General features: G+C 48.0%; 1 protein-coding gene across 8 annotated transcripts in view; it reads left to right on the forward strand.

Moving 5' to 3' along the window:
* The first annotated feature begins 11,714 nt into the window (after positions 1-11,714).
* PXK (PX domain containing serine/threonine kinase like) overlaps positions 11,715-14,436 on the forward strand; it is a 190,389-nt gene continuing 187,667 nt past the window's right edge. For 7 of the 8 annotated variants that reach the window (XM_085850754.1, XM_085850753.1, XM_085850756.1 and 4 more), the window contains exon 1: positions 11,723-11,899. In XM_085850754.1, the coding sequence (XP_085706880.1) occupies positions 11,798-11,899 (102 nt within the window). In that variant the 5' untranslated portion in view covers positions 11,723-11,797. Of the gene's footprint in view, positions 11,900-14,436 lie in introns of all 8 variants that reach the window. The other variant, XM_085850750.1, reaches the window with a different exon arrangement.

Below are 14,436 nucleotides of genomic sequence, written 5' to 3' on the forward strand. Positions count from 1 at the left end.
GGGGCCATGCATACCGTATTGTTTGTCGGGTGGATCTTCCATTTCCTGCCCTTCACTAGCGAGCTGTTGACGAAACTTTCAGAGCTACCGGTATCGATCAGCGCCTCGGCCATATGCCTGTTAATTCGTACGTTGATGATAACTTTGGATAGATTCCCCGGTGAAGCTGCTGTTACTTTCTTTTGTGAGTAGAGAGCCACAGAGTGGGTTTATTTCTTCTAAGAGTAGATTTGCATACCCTGGCATAATGCCCTTTCTTGTCACAGTTCATGCATGTGGCATCCCTGGCGGGGCATTTGTTACGGGGGTGTCTTTTATACCCACAAAAGAAACATTTATCAACCGAAGTAGTTGCTGAGGAGTTTTACGAGGTCTGGGTATCCGATTCCTCGGGTTTCTCTCCATCCTCAGTGTCGGAGGTGTCCCGGGGGGTTCTTTGAGTTTCCGCCGTAGCAGCATTCATTAGCAACACCGGTGTCCCATATGATTCAAATTGCTGCTGAGCCGTATCCATAGCTAGGGCCTGGTCAGTTGCATTTCAAGATTGGGTTGTGCTTTTTCCAGTAAGCGTTGCCGAATGGGGGCTGACCTGAGCCCCTGGATGAACGCCTCTCGGGTCGCTTCATCTCGATGCTCCTCGGCGGTTACAGCCCGGAAACTGCAGTCTTTGCCCAACTGCCTCAGAGCTTGCAGGAACTGATCGATTTTCTCACTGGCTTCTTGCCTGCGTGTGTTGAGATGTCGTATGTATACCTCGTTCTTGCACTTCACGTGGAGCGCCCGCAGCACATCGATCGCTGCGTCGTAGGTGTCACACTCCGAGAAGAGCCTGAATACACTGGGCGAGACATGGTTTACAAGTGCGGCCAGTTTGTCGGCTCCCTCTTCAATGATGGTCAGATTGTGTGAGAAGGAGCGGTACCAATGGGACCACTTCATTTCCGAGTCAGTAGCGTTGGGGTCCGCATCGAACCTCTCCGGCTTGTAGATCTTGTCCATAGTCGGTTGAGGCAGCCGAAGGAATCAAGTGAAATAAATTGAAGTGAATGCGAGGGAAAAACCTTCAGAGTATAAGGCTTTATTTCACTTGATTGAAGCCGACTCTTCAGACACATAAAGGAATACATGTGCAGCAAGGAATACATGTGCAGTCGATCACCACAAAATAAATCAGCAATTAGCCAGCATAAGCACGGAGTCCGGTATACTCTCAATTCTCACCATTCAACGAGCACCAAGTGAACCACCGCCGGAAATGACATTGCCCCAGGGACAATCCCACCGACCGCGCGGAATCTCGGTTTTATCTGTCCCGTGTGCGAGCTGCGCGACACGTGATCGCGCGTCACTTCATCCTTTATTTCATCACAATCTCATCTAAAAAAATTAATATTACGTCAACATTACCTTCACAACGACAACTACACCACAGAGAACAGGATCTCATCTGAAAAAAATTAATATTACCTCAACATTACCTTCACAACGACAACTACACCGCCTGGAACAGGATCTCAACTGAAAAAATTTAATATTACCTCAACATTATACCTCAACATTACCTTCACAACAACAACTACACCACCGAGAACAGGATCTCATCTGAAAAAATTAATATTACCTCAACATTACCTTCACAACGACAACTACACCGCCGAGAACAGGATCTCATCTGAAAAAAAAAAATTTCCTCAACATTATCTACACAACGACAACTACACCGCCTAGAAAAGGATCTCATCTAAAAAATGAATACCAGAAGCGAACGTAGAATTCTTCTTCCATTCGCTTCTGACTTTACCTAGAACTTCTTCACAACTGTATACACAATTTCCGCTTACTTCGGCCTGGATTCGGGATCAGCGATGAAATAATGTAAATCACGATTAAAAATTATTTTTTGATGATGCGGGAGATATCTTTATTAAAATCAGTGGAGGAAATATACACCATGTCTGATATTATTTGGGTCTTTCATGTCTCCGACGATGCCTTTATCTCCCGGCATGCATCATTCCCCATGACAAAAAACGGAAACAAAAAAAAAAAACCAGAAACAAGACAAAAACGGAAGCAAAAGGGTCATAGCCAACGACACGGATTCACAATTGCTAGGGTATTGTGTTGTTTTTGTTGTTTCCTATTCTCTCATGTGCACGCGTTAAGTAATATTCACAAGATAGAAATAAAACCAGATCGTGATTATACACCGCACAGCGTTTAACAACAACCGGAAGCAAAAGGTCATATCTAACGACACGGATTCCAAATAGCAGGGGTATTGTGTTGTTGTTGTTGTTGTTGTTGTTGTTGTTGTTGTTGTTGTTGTTGTTGTTGTTGTTTCCTATTCTCTCACGTGCACGCGTTAAGTATGAAGCTCACTGCATTCGCTATTATTTAATTTTTAAATTGTACAATATGGATTATTTTTAAGCGAACAATTTCCGTTGAGGACATCACCGTTGTTTGTTCGCATGCGGCTGTGTGAGCTGCGAGGCCAGAACAAGAAAAGTGGCCTTTTTGTGTGTTGTGTTGTGGATTTTGTGATCGACATTTGTGTCAGGGCTTGTGGGATTGTATTTATAAAGGTTGTAGTTGTGTTCATAACTGTTTTGGTGGGTATTTGTGTTCGTTTATTGAAAGAAGCAGAGGAGGCTTTGTGTTAAGTTTAGCGTTTGTCAGTTGGGGCCTTGGGAGTATGGGATTGAAAAAGGGTAAAACGAGAGATCGAAGGACATAGGATATACCGGTATTGAAAAGGTCCTCCACCATCTTGTTTGTGCAGGACTGTGAAGTCCGATGACTCCATTCTGTTGAGGGTTCGGGTTCAGGATAGTAGGGTAAGGCTATTAGATTTCAGGAAGGAAAACTTTGAAGGGATGAGGAGAGAGTTGGGAGACTCTAACAACAGGACAATCGGCATCAGAGAAATGGGAAACCGTCAAGGATCAAATGTGTAGAGTGCAGAGTAAGTACATTCCAATGAGGTGTAAAACTAGAAACAGAAAGAGGTCAGGGTGGTTGAGTAGTGAGATAAGGAACGTTATCAAGGAGAAGCGGAAGGGTATTTATTAGGTACTAGCAAATGCAACCTGTCGCTTCGCTGACAGGAATACTGGGACAGGGGGAGGGAGAGAGATGTGGGGGACTAAAGAGGAGTGGGGGAGGAAGAGAGTAAGGGGGGGGCAAGGGTGGGGGAAGAAAAGGTAGCATGAAGTGAGAGGAAGAGAAGGTGAATTGTAGGACATCGCACACGGATAATTCCGTGACTCGGCGAGTCACGTAACTGACCGTGGATGCCAATAACCCAACCACGTGGCCCTACGCTGAACCCTTTCTGTGGCATCTATGTCCTTCCTAAATTGTGGTCACCAAAACTGTACACAATATTCGAGATGTGGCCCTCACTAAATTTCTATACAATGTTAACACCACCTCTTTTGATTTATAAATGATCCCCCTCCTTATACTGTTGCGAATTTGGAAGCTTACTGCACACAAAAGCCAGGTCCTATAGATCAGCTATATCAGTATGTGTTTCTAATTAGGGTCCCGTCCTATGTTTAATGGGTGATTAATTGCACGTGCGCTGTGAGTCATTTTGAAAGTTAGGATTTAAATTACCAACGACAACGATACCTGCCTTCGCTTCCTTCCACCATCATCCACCGGCTCCATTGCACGCATGCGTGTCCGCACGTACATGGGCGGAGTCCAGTGTGATAGGTGGCGTTTCTCTGGACGTTGGTGTGTTGGCTTCGCCCCAAATATGAGCACAAGCGTTTCACTCTGGCTTCACCACAAATATGGGCATAGAGCGTTCTCTCTACCCAATGAGGGGGTGCGAGCGTGGGATAAAAGAGGCGCGCGTGGGCCAAACGAGAGAGTTGTTGAGAGTTGTCTTCGGTCTTCGGACGTCTGGTGGTCCGAACGTATTGGTTCGTATTTGGGTACCGCGTATCAGTTATACAAAGGTACCGAGAGACTATAGCCTCAACTCCTCTCCCATCTTGCTTCAATCCCTCTTCATCGGGTTTTCTGTGTCTGTGTGTGTGCGTGTGAGTGTGTCCTGGCGCCTGTCCATGTAAGTAAGCCTGCAGAAGATCACTATTATTTTCGGGTTATGTCTGTTCTGTGTCCGCTTTTATTAGCTACTTGTTTATTGCTGCACCACACCTCTCTCCCCTATATCTGCTTGCACACCCAAATAAATTAAATCACATGGTTATTTTTAGGTAACCGGATTAACTAGACGAAGGACCCTAAGTCACGTGATTGGGTTATTGGCATCCACGGTCAGTTACGTGACTCGCCGCGTCACGGAATTATCCGTGTGCGATGTCCTACAATTCACGTTCTCTTCCTCTCACTTCATGCTACCTTTTCTTCCCCCACCCTTCCCCCCCCTTACTCTCTCCATCCCCCACTCCTCTTTAGTCCCCCACCTCTCTCTCCCTCCCCCTGTCCCAGTATTCCTGTCAGCAAAGCGACAGGTTGCATTTGCTAGTACCTGATAAATACCCTTCCGCTTCTCCTTGATAACGTTCCTTATCTCACTACTCAACCACCCTGACCTCTTTCTGTTTCTAGTTTTACACCTCATTGGAATGTACTTACTCTGCACTCTACACATTTGATCCTTGACGGTTTCCCATTTCTCTGATGCTGATTGTCCTGTTGTTAGAGTCTCCCAATCTACATCACCCAACTCTCTCCTCATCCCTTCAAAGTTTTCCTTCCTGAAATCTAATAGCCTTACCCTACTATCCTGAACCCTAACCCTCAACAGAATGGAGTCATCGGACTTCACAGTCCTGCACAAACAAGATGGTCGAGGACCTTTTCAATACCAGTATATCCTATGTCCTTCGATCTCTCGTTTTACCCTTTTTCAATCCCATTCTCCCAAGGCCCCAACTGACAAACGCTAAACTTAACACAAAGCCTCCTCTGCTTCTTTCAATAAACGAACACAAATACCCGCCAAAACAGTTATGAACACAACTACAACCTTTATAAATACAATCCCACAAGCCCTGACACAAATGTCGATCACAAAATCCACAACACAACACACAAAAAGGCCACTTTTCTTGTTCTGGCCTCGCAGCTCACACAGCCGCATGCGAACAAACAACGGTGATGTCCTCAACGGAAGTTGTTCGCTTAAAAATAATCCATATTGTACAATTTAAAAATTAAATAATAGCGAATGCAGTGAGCTTCATACTTAACGCGTGCACGTGAGAGAATAGGAAACAACAACAACAACAACAACAACAACAACAACAACAACAACACAATACCGCTGGCTATTTGGAATCCGTGTCGTTAGATATGACCTTTTGCTTCCGGTTGTTGTTAAACGCTGTGCGGTGTATAAACACGATCTGGTTTTCTTTCTACCTTGTGAATATTACTTGACGCGTGCACATGAGAGAATAGGAAACAACAAAAACAACACAATACCCTAGCAATTGTGAATCCGTGTCGTTGGCTATGACCCTTTTGCTTCCGTTTTTGTCTTGTTTCTGGTTTTTTTTTTGTTTCCGTTTTTTGTCATGGGGAATGATGCATGCCGGGAGATAAAGGCATCGTCGGAGACATGAAAGACCCAAATAATATCAGACATGGTGTATATTTCCTCCACTGATTTTAATAAAGATATCTCCCGCATCATCAAAAAATATTTTTTAATCGTGATTTTTTTAATCGTCAAAATCATCAGCTGTGCGGTATACAGTTGTGAACAAGTTTTATGTAAAGTCAGAAGCGAATGTAAGAAGAATTCTACGTTCGCTTCTCGGCTTTGCTTATTCCATATTAGCTTTATATAACAGGAGAAGACTGCCACCGATTTGGTTAGTACGTTAACCGGGCCCTCAGTTTTGGTCTGAACCACGTTCATTGGAGTCTCAATTTGGGGACCATCCGGACAGCCTCACACACCCTGCAGGTTGTTGTTGTTGTTGTTGTTGTTGTTGTTGTTGTTGTTGTTGTTGTTATGAATTGAAGGATGTGACGCGTGATCACGTGTCGCGCAGCTCGCACACGGGACAGATAAAACCGAAATTCCGCGCGGTCGGTGGGATTGTCCCTGGGGCAATGTCATTTACGGCAGTGGTTCACTTGGTGCTCGTGGAATGGTAAGAATTGAGAGTATACCGGACTCCGTGCTAATTGCTGATTTATTTTGCGGTGATCGACTGCACGTGTATACCTTGCTGCACATGTACTCCTTGCTGCACATGTATTCCTTGCTGCATATGTATTCCCTGATGTGTCTGTCGAAGCGGCTTCAATCAAGTGAAATAAAGCCTACACTCCAAAGGTTTTTCCCTCACATTCATTTCAATTTATTTCACTTGATCCTTTCGGCTCCCTCAACCGACGATGGACAAGATCTACAAGCCGGAGAGGTTCGATGCAGACCCAAAACGCTACTGACTCGGAAATGAAGTGGTCGCATTGGTTCCGTTCCTTCTCACACTATCTGACCATTATTGAAGAGGGAGCCGACAAATTGGCCGCACTTGTAAACCATGTCTTGCCCAGTGTATTCAGGCTCTTCTCGGAGTGTGACACCTACGACGCAGCGATCGACGTGCTGCGGGCGCTCTACGTGAAGCGCAAGAACGAGGTATACATACGACATCTTCTCAACACACGCAGGCAAGCAACCGGGGAGACAATCGATCAGTTCCTGCAAGCTCTGAGGCAGTTGGGAAAAGACTGCAGTTTCCGGGCTGTAACCGCTGAGGAACACCGAGATGAAGCGACCCGAGAGGCGTTCATCCAGGGGCTCGGGTCAGCCCCCATTCGGCAACGCTTACTGGAGAAAGCACAACCCACTCTTGAAAAGGTAGCTGACCAGGCCCGAGCTATGGATACGGCTCAGCAGCAATCTGAGTCATATGGGACACTGGTGTTGCTAATGAACGCTGCTACGGCGGAAACTCAAGGAACCCCCCGGGACACCCCCGACACTGAGGATGGAGATAAACCCGAGGAATCGGATACCCAGACCTCGTAAAACTCCTCAGCAACTACTTCGGTTGGTAAATGCTTCTTTTGTGGGTATAAAAGACACCCCCGCAACAAATTCCCCACCAGGAATGCCACATGCATGAATTGTGACAAGAAAGGGCATTATGCCAGGGTATGCAAATCTACTCTTAGAAGAAATAAACCCACTTCTGCGGTTCTCTACTCACAAAAGAAAGTAACAGCAGCTTCACCGGGGAATCTATCCAAAGTTATCATCAACGTACGAATTAACGGGCATATGGCTGAGGCTCTGATTGATACCGGTAGCTCTGAAAGTTTCGTCAACAGCTCGCTAGTGAAGGGGAGGAAATGGAAGATCCACCCGACAAACAATACGGTATGCATGGCCTCCACATTACTACAGTCCCGCGTACGAGGGTACTGCAATGTTGAGTTGGACGTAAAAGGGTACACGCATCGGGATGTAAGGGTACTGGTGCTTCATGATTTATGCGCAGATTTAATTCTGGGTCATAATGTCCTCAAGCAGCACGCGAGCGTCGAAATACCCTTTGGAGGAAACAAACCTCGTCTAATTCTAAATGCTCTGACCACCGCAGAGGTATCGTCCCCCCTGCTGTTTGCTAACTTGTCGCCGGACTGTAAACCGATAGCGATCAAATCGCGACGATATACCACTGCCGATATGAACTTCATCACTTTTGAGACCAAGCAATTACTGGATGAAGGTATTATAGAACCGAGCGATTCGCCATGGCGCGCGCAGGTGTTGGTGACCACCAACCAGAACCATAAGAAACTAATGGTTGTCGATTACTCTCAAACGGTCAATTGCTTCACCCACCTCGATGCCTAGCCTTTGCCGCGCATAGACGAGATGGTCGAACGCGTGGCCAACTACAAAATATTCAGCACCATCGATTTGCGAAGCGCCTATCATCAAATTCCCATTCGAGAGGAAGACAAACCTTACACAGCGTTCCAGGCAGGTAGACGCCTCTATCAATTCAGGAGGATTCCGTTCGGTGTCACTAATGGAGTAGCTTGCTTCCAACGAGTTATGGACGACATCATCTCGGATGAAAACTTCAAAGACACTTTTGTTTACGTGGACAATGCCACGGTGTGCGGTAAGGATCGGGGGGAACATGATATGAATCTGGACAGATTCTTGAGCATTGCTAGAAAATATAATCTGACTCTCAACTTCGAGAAATGCGTATTCTCGGCAAGGTCAATTAATCTTCTCGGCTACACAATAGCCGACGGCACGATAAAGCCCGATCCTGAACGATTGCGCCCACTTTGTGAGCTACCCCCACCTCATGACCTGCAGACATTGCGTCGAGTGATTGGGATGTTCGCTTACTACGTGAGATGGATCCCCCAATACTCTGAAAAAATACATCCCCTGGTGCATTGCAAAAACTTCCCACCAGATGTTGCTGTTGTAAAAGCTTTCCACAGCCTCAAAGATGATATCGGTAATTCCGTGGTATTATCGATTGACAGCTCGGTGCCGTTCGTGGTGGAAACGGACGCTTCCAATCACGCGATCGCCGCGACGCTCAATCATTCCGGCCGACCCGTCGTGTTCTTCTCGAGAACTCTCTCAGGAAGCGAGCAGAGACACTCGGCGATAGAGAAGGAAGCATATGCTGTTATCGAAGCCTGACGTAAATGGAGGCATTATTTACTGGGCAACCACTTCACACTCGTCACGGACCAGCGATCCGTTGCCTTCATGTTTGATGGGAAAAATAACGGGAAAATTAAGAACAAGAAAATAATGAGATGGCGGATAGATCTATCCTGTTATAGTTACGACATTGTTTATCGGCCCGGGAGGGAAAACCCTGCTGCAGACACCTTCTCTCGGGTCTACTCTTCAGCAACAATTGGTCGGGCTTTGCAAGACCTTCATGTGTCTCTGTGCCACCCGGGGGTAACCAGAATGGCACATTTCGTGCACAGACAAAACCTTCCCTATTCTATCGAAGATATGAAACAAACGAATGCTTCTTGCCCTGTTTGTGCTGAACTAAAACCCAGATTCTATGGCGCGGCTTCTGGCAGATTGATCAAGGCCACTTCTCCCTTCGAGAGACTAAATATCGACTTCAAAGGGCCCCTGCCGACCGAGACAGACAACAGATACATATTCACGGTTGTTGATGAATACTCAAGGTTCCCATTCGCATTCCCGTGCTCGGATATGACCTTGGGCACTGTCGTGAAATGTCTGTCTGACCTCTTCACCATGTTTGGGAAACCTTCATACATACATTCAGACAGAGGGCCGTGTTTCATGTCGGCCGGGCTGAAACAGTTCCTATTTGAGCACGGCATAGCAACTAGTCGAACGACGGGTTACAACCCACAGGGTAATGGGCAGGTGGAACGGTATAATGGAGTCATTTGGAAAGCCGTAACCCTGGCGCTGAAATCGAGAGGACTGGGGCCCGAGCGGTGGGAGGTTACCCTACTCAGGTCAGGTCAGGTATGGGAGCATGTGCCAGAACAGCACGTCGCTGCGTCCACTTTCCGCCGGTACTCCAGGGGCCTCCGTCTGGCCATCCCCCAGGCAGATGCCAGGCCCATCCCCATCTCCTTGAGATGATGGTCAACCTGTTGCAACCATGAGGCACGTGGTTGACCCACTGGCCTCCTCCACTCATGAGACTCCCTCGCTGAGAGAATCTGGTGAGCAGGATCAGAGTCAGGAAAACGAGCCACATGTCCATACAGCCGCAACTGACGCTCACGGACTATGCAGGTAACAAATCTCATCCGAGTCTCTCTCAGCAACCGCTCGTTGGACACAAAGTTCCAGTCGATGCATTGAAATCCCCCAAGACTAGAAGTGTATCTCGTCTGGGGCACTGATCAACCACAGACTCGAGTGTGGCGTAGAATGCATCCTTCACGGTCGGAGCATAAACAGAGACCAGGGAAATGACACCTAAGGAGTGACGAATCCTTAATCTCATAATACGCTCGTTGACCGGTGTTACCTCAATTATCCTACTCGACGCTCTGAATTCCATATGCTCTTTGCTCTGTACGTCCATCAATGCTACTCCTCACGAACGAATGTTTACTCACCAACGACGTTATGTTGACGGCCAATCGGTGCCCAACTGGCTAACCTATCCCGGAACAGTGTTCATGAAGCGCCCGGTACGACAAAGCAAGTATGAACCAATGGTGGAGGAGGTCGAACTCATCGATGCTAATCCTGAGTATGCTCATGTAAGACTTCCTGATGACAGGGAGACCACTGTGTCGGTTCGCCATCTGGCTCCCACAGGTACTCCTCCTGCAGGTACTCCTCCATCTGGTACTCCTCCCTCTGACATTCCCTCCCCAGGTGTTTCCCCCCCAGGAACTCCACCCGGGAATGGTGGCGACGGAGCTGCCGCGTTCCACCCGAGAGCGATCGAGGAGTCATCCCCGGCACGAGTCGAGGCTCCCCTAGAGGATCGGAAGCCTCCCTCAAGTGAAACCACCATTTACTCCCGGAGATGTCGACGGATAAAACCCCCTCGCCGACTCGATCTGTAAAGGGGATTATCGGCATCCCTCGATGGCACCTTACCATGCTCCTATAACTCAAAATAATCCGCACTGCTTGGAATGTATGCTTCTGTAGTTTAAATAGTTCACGATGCTTGAAATGAATACTCCTATAGCGTTGAAGTAATCATGGTGCGTTCGTTGAGCCTCTAGTTACATTTTAAAGACGGGGAGAATGTGATGAATTGAAGGATGTGACGTGTGATCACATGTCGCGTGGCGCGCACACGGGACAGATAAAACCGAGATTCCGCGCGGTCGGTGGGATTGTCCCTGGGGCATTGCCATTTACGGCGGTGGTTCACTTGGTGCTCGTGGAATGGTAAGAATTGAGAGTATACCGGACTCCGTGCTAATTGCTGATTTATTTTGCGGTGATCGACTGCACATGTATACCTTGCTGCACATGCACTCCTTGTTGCACATGCACTCCTTGCTGCACATGCACTCCCTGCTGCACATGCACTCCCTGATGTGTGTGTAGAAGCGGCTTCAATCAAGTGAAACAAAGCCTACACTCTGAAGGATTTTTCCCTCGCATTCATTTCAGTTGTCTCCTTAAATACTAAACACCTGTACACATCCTCGCATTGACGGTGCCTTTTGAGAGCGTCTATCATCAACTTTTAAATATATTCGGACATTTGCTTTCAAGTTTCGAAAAGTTCACGTTACTAAATAAAAGATTATTCCATTTAATGTGTTGTCATTTCGTAAATACACGATTTTTCTCGTCATGAACAGGAGCCTCCATGACGGGTCTCGCTATTGGCTCCATCAAGGCACGTGACGAAATATCGGAAGTTGTTGTTATTGCCTTTTGGACGCGGCTCTTGGACACATTTGTCCTTGTTTCTGTTTATCCTTCCGGAAGTGTCGTTGTTTTTGTTGTGCGATTTAAAATAATTATATTCATTGGTGTTCTGACGTAGTTTACCGTGCTCCTCCCGCACGCAGTATCGTGAGTACTTGGGCAGTGTATGGTACAAAACGACAATGTCGAATCGGTCGGTTTTTTTTTCTTGGACATTCTCTATAAAGTGACACGAATAAGGTTTGCTCTCTGTAATCGACGGGAATTTTTCACTAAGAACGCCATTGGTTTGTTCGAAGAATATTGTTCTCGTTTTCTTCACAGAACGCGCAGAGGAGGATCGGTGATTTCTGGCGCCCTGGGGGCGGCGGCGCTTTGTGCCCCGCGGGCGACTCGGCAATGGCGCTGCTGGAAAGGCGATGCTCGGAGCGCGAGCGGACGGACGATACGGAAACGCTGAGCTGCACCATCGAAGCGGCACAGACACTACATTCCTACACGGTAACGTGCACGCGGTCAGAAGAGTTTTTGTTTGTTTCACATCGGTGGAGGGTGTGTTTGTTTGTGCTTGGGACATGTTTTCCGCGCGTTCGTTGCGCGTAAACGTAACATAGATCGCTTCAGAGTTTTGTCATGATTTTCTCTCAGCAGTTTTGACGTTTCAAACACAAGGCGGCCTTCTGGATTGGGAACGTGTGTATGTCAAGTTTTAATACAAGTGTCAACCGGGGGACGGGTAATAACATCGAGGGGACGGGTAATAACATGGAGAAGGAAGGGTGGATGGAGGAGACGGGTAATAACATCGAGCGGACGGGTAATAACATGGGGAAGGAAGGGTGGATGGAGGGGACAGGTAATAACATGGGGAAGGAAGGGTGGATGGAGGGGACAGGTAATAACACGGAGAAGGAAGGGTGGATGGAGGAGACGGGTAATAACATCGAGGGGACGGGTAATAACATGGGGAAGGAAGGGTGGATGGAGGGGACAGGTAATAACACGGAGAAGGAAGGGTGGATGGAGGAGACGGGTAATAATATCGAGGGGACGGGTAATAACATGGAGAAGGAAGGGTGGATGGAGGGGACGGGTAATAACGTGGATGGAGGGGACAAGTAATAACATGGAGAAGGAAGGGTGGATGGAGGGGACGGGTAATAACATGGAGAAGGAAGGGTGGATGGAGGGGACGGGTAATAACACGGAGAAGGAAGGGTGAATGGAGGGGACGGGTAATAACACGGAGAAGGAAGGGTGGATGGAGTGGACGGGTAATAACATGGAGGGGACGGGTAATAACATGGAGAAGGTTGGGTGGATGGATGGGACGGGTAATAACATGGAGAAGGAAGGGTGGATGGAGGGGACAGGTAATAACATGGAGAAGGAAGGGTGGATGGATGGGACGGGTAATAACACGGAGAAGGAAGGGTGGATGGAGGGGACGGGTAATAACACGGAGAAGGAAGGGTGGATGGAGGGGACGGGTAATAACACGGAGAAGGAAGGGTGGATGGAGTGGACGGGTAATAACATGGAGAAGGAAGGGTGGATGGAGGGGACGGGTAATAACATGGAGAAGGTAGGGTGGATGGATGGGACGGGTAATAACATGGAGAAGGAAGGGTGGTTGGATGGGACGGGTAATAACATGGAGGGGACAGGTAATAACACTGAGAGGGAAGGGTGGATGGAGGGATGGGTAATAACATGGAGAGGACGGGTAATAACAAGGAGAAGGAAGGGTGGTTGGAGGGGACGGGTAATAACATGAAGGGGACGGGTAATAACACGGAGAAGGAAGGGTGAATGGAGGGGACGGGTAATAACATGGAGAAGGAAGGGTGGATGGATGGGACAGGTAATAACATGGAGAAGGAAGGGTGGATGGAGGGGACGGGTAATAACATGGAGAAGGAAGGGTGGTTGGATGGGACGGGTAATAACACGACGGAAGGGTGGATGGAGTGGACGGGTAATAACATGGAGAAGGAAGGGTGGATGGAGGGGACGGGTAATGACATGGAGAAGGTAGGGTGGATGGATGGAACGGGTAATAACATGGAGAAGGAAGGGTGGATGGAGGGGACGGGTAATAACATGGAGAAGGAAGGTTGGTTGGATGGGACGGGTAATAACATGGAGGGGACAGGTAATAACACTGAGAGGGAAGGGTGGATGGAGGGATGGGTAATAACATGGAGGGGACGGGTAATAACACGGAGAAGGAAGGGTGAATGGAGGGGACGGGTAATAACATGGAGAAGGAAGGGTGGATGGATGGGACGGGTAATAACACGGAGAAGGAAGGGTGGATGGAGGGGACGGGTAATAACACGGAGAAGGAAGGGTGGTTGGAGGGGACGGGTAATAATATGGAGAAGGAAGGGAACATGGAGGGGACGGGTAATAACATGGAGAAGGAAGGGTGGATGGATGGGACGGGTAATAACATGGAGAAGGAAGGGTGGATGGAGGGGACGGGTAATAACACGGAGAAGGAAGGGTGGTTGGAGGGGACGGGTAATAATATGGAGAAGGAAGGGTACATGGAGGGGACGGGTAATAACACTGAGAGGGAAGGGTGGATGGAGGGATGCGTAATAACATGGAGGGGACGGGTAATAACACGGAGAAGGAAGGGTGGTTGGAGGGGACGGGTAATAACATGGGGACGGGTAATAACATGGAGAAGGAAGGGTGGATGGAGGGGACGGGTAATAACATGGAGAAGGAAGGGTGGATGGAGGGCACGGGTAATAACATGGAGAAGCAAGGGTGGTTGGATGTGACGGGTAATAACATGGAGACGGAAGGGTGGATGGATGGGACGGGTAATAACACGGAGAAGGAAGGGTGGATGGAGGGGACGGGTAATAACACGGAGAAGGAAGGGTGGTTGGATGTGACGGGTAATAACATGGAGACGGAAGGGTGGATGGATGGGACGGGTAATAACACGGAGAAGGAAGGGTGGATGGAGGGGACGGGTAATAACACGGAGAAGGAAGGGTGGATGGAGTGGACGGGTAATA

This window comes from Eptatretus burgeri, chromosome 13, assembly GCF_056783735.1.
Source record: "Eptatretus burgeri isolate ZD-2024b chromosome 13, Ebu_testis_v1, whole genome shotgun sequence".
Classification (NCBI taxonomy): domain Eukaryota; kingdom Metazoa; phylum Chordata; class Myxini; order Myxiniformes; family Myxinidae; genus Eptatretus; species Eptatretus burgeri.